Below are 6,516 nucleotides of genomic sequence, written 5' to 3'. Positions count from 1 at the left end.
TGACTTTGTGTGCTTATTTGAGACAAGGTCTCACTGTGTGTCCCTGTCTGGCCTGAATGTCCTAAGAAATATGCCTACCTCTGTCTCCTAAGTCATGGTGTTCACCACCATCCCCAGCACAACTTTGTTTTGTTTTACAAGCAGAGTCCTTAATGTGACTGGTAGTATGCAAGTTCATGACAATCCCTTTCTCAGCACAAGCTCTGCAGGGGGCTGGGGTAGCTGTGAGTGTCATGGAACCTGGAGCTCAGGTTCCCAACCCTCTGCTCCCATCAAATGTAAGGTCTAGGGATGACACTGTAATCAGAGTGTCCCGTGGACTTTCTAGACTCAAATGAACTTTTAACTCACGACAGCCTTTAAAGTAAGCATTCTAATGCCTTTGCTGATGCGGAATCAGAGTGTAAGTACTTTGCCCAGAATCATATGACAGTGAGTTGGTAGAGCCAGGTACCAGTGTGTGATCTTAAAACCAAGCCATGCTGCCTCTGGGAGGGAAGGCCTGCCTTAGCCTAAAGGATTTCATCTTTGAAAGGAGATTCCCTACAGCCAAGCTCAGGGAGCCATGGTTGGTTTTCTGTCATGGAGTCAATCCAACAGTGGCTTTTAGTCATATGGGGATCACAGAGGCTGAAAAGATCTATCCCTTTGTGGAAAAGATAATACCCCCTGCGCTAGAGCCTTTGGATGTCTCGAAGAATTTTTCTTCACCTGGAGATGATAGGGTGGGTGTGGTTGGCAGTCCTGAGCTGGCCCTATCATTTGGCTAAGGACATATTGCAGACTGTAGCAACTCACAGTCCACGTCTGACTCTCAGACTTTCTATTTGCCTGATGATCGCTAGCTAGTACCAGAAGTTCTCAGAAGAGAACAAATGACTTCCAACAACAGTTGCTTAGACTGTGAAGCAGGATGGGAAATGGCTGTGTCTGACATAGTCATACACCCACACCCTTAAAAAGGTGGTTCTCAGCCTCCCTAAGGCAAGCCTTTAATACAGTTCTTCATGTTGTGGTGACCCCAACCATAAAATGATTTTTGTTGCTACTTCATAACTATTTTGCTACCATTATAAATTATAATGTAAACATGTTTTCTGATAGTTTTTGGTGACCCTTGTGAAAAGGTTGTTCGATCCCCAAAGGGGTTGTGACCCGCGGGGTGAGAACCACTGCCTTAAACTGTCCTTTCTGCAGCTTTAAGAGTCTTCTCTCTAAAATGTATCAACAGAAAGGGCTAGGGCTGTCTGTATCAGAGATGGAGAAATAAGTGACTCCAGAGCCTAACCATTCCCAGCCCAGCTTCCCTGTTTGGCTCTGTACAGATCTATTCTGAATGGTCTTAAAACTCATGAGTCATAGAATATGAAACAGCTTGGCTTAGTGGTGCATGCCTTTAATCCCAGCCCTCTGGAGGCAGAGGCAGGTGGGCAGGTGGCCAACCTAGTCTACAAAGAGTTCCAGGACCGCCACGGCTATTAAACAGAGAAACCCTGTCTCGAGCCAAAAAAAGAAAAAATTCTGAAATAAGCTGCAAAGTCTCCAGGAAGTGGAGGTATAGCTGCATCCATCTTGTCTATGGTACAGCGGCTCAGAAAACGAACTTCTCTTAGTCCAGAGCAGAGTCTCCTGGGCTGACCCTTTAAAGATATATATCATTGTATGTGCGTACATACATGTCACAGTGTGCATGTGGAGGTCAGAGGACAGCTTTATGAGCTCACTTTTCTCCTCCCACCTTTATCTGAATTCCAGGGATCAAACTTGGGTGGCTGGGCTTGGATGGCCAGCATCTTTTCTGTATTGCCATCCCTCTGAGCATTGTGAATCTGCTGAGACGATCCTGCCGTAAGGGCTCTGATGTTGAGAGGTTCTGCTCATGGCTGACATTGTGAAGGCTATTTTCGGCCTGTCCCTCACAGACTTTTCTCCTTTGAGCTTAGAGGCAGGGGTCTGAGCTGTGTGACAGGTGTTCAGTGACTCTGGCTTTATGTGATAGAGGACCTGGAGCTACTTTACTTGTTCTATTTATTTAAAGGCTACACTTAAAAAAAAAAAAGTTATTATGTCCATTGGTGTTTTGCATGCATGTATGTCTATATGAGGGTGTCAGAATCCCTAGAAATGGAGCTACAGAAAGCTGTGAGCTGCCATGTGGGTGCTGGGAGTTGAACATGGGTCCTGTGGAAGAAGAGCCAGTGCTCTTAACTACTGAACCATCTTTCCAGCCCTAGGAGCTTGCTCTATTTATAGAGATTCACAAAGAACAATATAAATCAACTCCCCACCCCCTTCACACACACACACACACACACACACACACACACACACACAGCGAGAGCCCTAGGATTGCAGACATGCTGCCACGTGGGTGCTGGCATGGGTGTTGGTGATCTGAACTTAGGTCCTCCTGCTTGTGTGGCAGGTGCTTTACCAACTAAGCCATTCCCCTATCTCTGTGAGTCAAGCCTTGTAAGGAAGAAAAGGCCACTGCTATGGTTCCCATGTCTCAGATACCCACAGCTTCCAGCCCTGAGACAAGACTTTTATCTGCTGTGATGCAACACAGGGCCTATGCTCCTGTCCCCAGATGGCTCTCCGCTATGGGCTGCAATCTGGGAAAGAGAGCTCTCTCCATCCTACCAGTATTGTAGTCAGGACATAGGCAGACCTACATAGTACAGGCCCAGACACCTGCCAGTTCCAGCCAAAAAGCAAATACACTTTGACCCTTTGTTGAAAAGTTACCTAGAAACGTTTTTCCATGTCAAAGTCTTCCACCTTTTATAGGCACCTCTTGCTCAGGGATGACACTGAAGTGTCCCATTACTGTCGAGACTTAATGATCTCCTCCCCATGTGCAAGGCATTCAGACAGCTACTCCCAAGTCTCCCATTTCTCTTTTTTCCCCCAGCACTTTTCTCTGAACAGTCCCTGGGGTTGTACCTGGAGTGAGCAAGCTCTCACCAGCAAACCTGTTAGTAGTCTTTCTTCTTCTAACTTAATCATGAATCCCAAAAATGTGTCCATGAGGACCAAGGCTTACTCTCAGCTCACATCAGAGCAAAAGACTAACGCCAAAGACAGGCAGGGCTAGCCTGTGGTCAGATGGCCAGACATACTCTGCCGCCCGCAGCCTTGTGTTATGGCTGACACTAGCGCAGCCGAGGCCTATGAAGGAGCTCATGGCTCCTCATTTAGCAACATACTTGACAGGAGAGGGCAGATGGATCGTTTGCATTTTCTGCAGAATGTAGCTTCCTCATTCCCTTTAAATACAGGTTTTGTTGAGATGTTGAATAACTTGCCCCTGACACCTCATTCCTTGGGCAGGAGGGTTGGCCTGCAGATGGTTGGAATCTGGAGGCCTTGGACAGTATTGCACCCATGAGGAAGAATGATCTTTTTCCTGTAAAAAGGGCACGGGGCTTCAGGCTCTTCCCCTTGACTGGGCTATGATGAACTTAAGGAACGACACAAAAGGCTATTTTGATTTTGCTCAGGGTGAAGGAAGGCAGACATAGAAGAGCGGAGGAAGAACTCGTCTTCTGGATGAGTTGCACGTCTGAGCACTGGTGAAGGAGAGTGAGGCTGGCTCTGAGCCCATAGCCCTGATTCTAGGACATCACGTTGTTCTGTCTTGCTTACCTAATCACATCTGTGTTCTTACTCAATGCTCACTGGGTCACCACACAGCCTCTCCCCAACTCTGCACATGTTCCTATCTAGTCTTCTAGTCCTGAACTTCTAGTAGGACTTAGTGGTTATGTTTGGTAGGCGGGTCTACTCAGTGACTTTTCTTTTTCTTTTTTTTTTTTTTCTTTTTTTGACTTTTCTTTTTCTTAAGACAGGGTTTCTCTGTGTCAAGGAACTTGCTACGTAGACCAGGCTGTCCTTGAACCTGGTGATACACCTGCCTCCTCCTAAGGGCTGGGATTAGAGGTGCGCTGCCACCACAGCCTGGCTTTATTGAGACTCTTTATGCTGAGGAATTCTCCAGATCTTTGCAGTTAAACCCCACCCCACCCCAGCTTCCACCACACTTCTCCCTTGGCAAGAAGTGACATTAGCTTTGCTTAGATTGGTGACCAACTGCTACCTTCAGCACTTCGCACTTCGACAGTTCCTCGATTTTTGCCTGAGACAAAGAAACAAAAACAAAAACAAAAACAAAAAAAAAAAAAAAAAAAAAAAAAAAAAAAACAAACAGATTTTTGTCCAAATGTTCAATCATGAAGGTGAGAAGAGCCTTTGGAAGGGTTATGTGAGATATCAGACCAGGGAGAGAGAAATCTATTTGTTTGTGTGTATGGTTTCTTATGGTCAGACGGAGATCTAAGCTCCTATGCATATCTTGATTTCAAACTCAGCTTTCCCTCTCAAAAATTTTAAAACTCCCATGGTTATGGTGGTCCACTTCCAAAAATGCAGCAGGACTATAAAATTGGGCCAACCTGGACTATGTGGTAAGATGTTCCCAAAATCAAAGGTCTTGCCATTTAGTACCCATAATGACTCACATTCAGTACAGTTAATTGTTAGTCTAGGAACCTACAGGGATTCATACCTACTGAAGCAGTGTTTGGGCTTCAGACTCAGTTTACCATCTGCTGCCCCAAGGCTGCTGGAAGTGCTCTGCCAGAGGCCTAACTACATGACTCAGTTGGTATTGTCAGTACCTAAGCTGCAATGACACCAACTCAAGAGTTTCTGCTACCTCCTCCCTCAAGTGTTTTTTTTTTTTAAAAAAACAAAAACCTAAGGAAGGGCATAACTAGGTCTTTACTAAGATGGTGGTGCGGACTGACAGAATGACAGCCTCTCTTGAGTGGGGGAGCTGGAACACACAGACAGTCTAAGTCTCCTCCCAGAGAAGGCCATACCTAATTGCCTGCACACAACAGGTCAGTGGGGTTTGCCTACAAAAGCTCAGAGGTCAACATTATTCCTGAAGCCCTTATTAGTATATGATTTTGATTATAACCATCTCACTGAGCTATTTTAGGAATTTTTCCTTGGTTCTGGGAGTTGAACCCAGGACATAATACATGCTCCCAGTTACATTCCCAGCCTACTGAGTTATCTTAAAAGTGTGTCAAGGTTGCTGGTCTCCCTCGTGGATTCACGTGGCTTTCAGAGGCAAGGTGGGACAATGCTGATTTCTGATAAGATGGATGTAAGGGTCCAGACCAGCAACACCATCAAAGTCCATGAGGGAGCAGTAAGCACAATGTGCCTAGAGTGTAGTCCTTGAGTACATTCCCTGGGTACACATTAACTGATTACATCGATCCTGATTACAAACAAACTTTGCCCCATCGCTGCTGGCAACCATGAGAAAGGCAGATAGATGTCGGTCTATAAAAGGAAACGGGAACTGCCCCCTGGCTTTCAGGCTCCAACATCTTCCTTTTGCCAAGATGCTACAGCTAAAACTCTTTGCAGTGCTCCTGACTTGCCTGCTGCTGCTGGGCCAGGTAAGAAGGGAAACACATATGTATGCTGGACATATTAGTAGTGTGGAATTCAAAGTCAGACTCAGTCCTTAGAAATGTAGTTCAGTCTCCTGCAACCTGGAAAGGACCTTCTCCTGAGGGTGTGCCGCAGAGGGTGGGTGCTTCCTCAGCTAAAGTGAATATGCCTTTGCTCTACAGGCCAATAGCTCCCCAGTGCCAGAAGTGAGCTCAGCAAAGAGATCTCGGAGAATGACCCCATTTTGGAGAGGGGTTTCCCTCAGGCCCATTGGTGCCTCATGCCGGGATGATTCGGAGTGTGTCACAAGACTATGCAGGTATTTGATTAATTCTGGGTGCAGGGTGGATCAGAGAGTACTGGGAAACTGGGAGATGAGTTCAGAAAACAGAGACTCAGCTGGGCAGTGGTGGTGCACACCTTTAATCCCAGCACTTAGGAGGCAGAGGCAGGCAGATTTCTGAGTTTGGGGCCAGCCTGGTCTACAGAGTGAGTTCCAGGACAGCCAGGGTTATGCAGAGAAACCCTGTCTCAAAAAAACAACACACACACACACACACACACACACACACACACACACACACACAAAACAACAACAACAAAAAGAAAAACATAGCCCCAAGGGTAAAGCTGAGATGACTATGTGGGGGTGGGGGGTGGCAAGGGGATATATGAAGCTGCAAGCTCCATGGAGGGGGTTCCCTAACAGCCAAGAACCATTCAGATTCCTAACACTAGGCAGATGAAACAAGGAATAGTGGAGGCAGCAGAGGTGTCCCGGGACTCCTTACATCTACATTCAATCTTAATCACTTTTCTTCCCCCACTAGAAAAAGACGCTGTTCCCTGAGTGTGGCCCAGGAGTGATGTTCATATGGGGAAGAGTCGCCTCCAACAGTGCTCCGTTCTATGGAATTTCGTTAACTACATTTTGATTGGAGATACTTAAGTGAAGCAATCTTGTGTTTTTAATATTTAAAGACAGATTATTTGCTTTAAACTGGCCTCCATTTCTTATTAGAATGTTGATTTGTACATAGACGT

General features: G+C 46.1%; 1 protein-coding gene across 1 annotated transcript; it reads left to right on the top strand.

Annotated features, from left to right (window-relative positions):
- Positions 1-5,392: 5,392 nt before the first annotated feature.
- Positions 5,393-6,339, top strand: Leap2 (liver enriched antimicrobial peptide 2). The gene is made up of 3 exons (XM_031354010.1): positions 5,393-5,477; positions 5,655-5,791; positions 6,303-6,339. The coding sequence occupies exons 1-3, from the start codon at positions 5,421-5,423 to the stop codon at positions 6,337-6,339; spliced, it is 231 nt and encodes a 76-aa protein (XP_031209870.1). The 5' UTR covers positions 5,393-5,420.
- Positions 6,340-6,516: the final 177 nt, after the last annotated feature.

The sequence above is a fragment of the Mastomys coucha genome, unplaced genomic scaffold, assembly GCF_008632895.1.
Source record: "Mastomys coucha isolate ucsf_1 unplaced genomic scaffold, UCSF_Mcou_1 pScaffold5, whole genome shotgun sequence".
NCBI lineage: Eukaryota > Metazoa > Chordata > Mammalia > Rodentia > Muridae > Mastomys > Mastomys coucha.
This window is presented reverse-complemented; position numbering and strand designations above follow the sequence as displayed.

Excerpts from the sequence above, each read along its gene's own strand:
- Leap2 (XM_031354010.1), top strand. The coding sequence starts at position 5,421 with ATGCTACAGCTAAAACTCTTTGCAGTGCTCCTGACTTGCCTGCTGCTG. Across the intron at positions 5,478-5,654 it reads GCCTGCTGCTGCTGGGCCAG|GCCAATAGCTCCCCAGTGCC; the intron begins GTAAGAAGGGAA and ends TTTGCTCTACAG. Across the intron at positions 5,792-6,302 it reads TGTGTCACAAGACTATGCAG|AAAAAGACGCTGTTCCCTGA; the intron begins GTATTTGATTAA and ends TTCCCCCACTAG.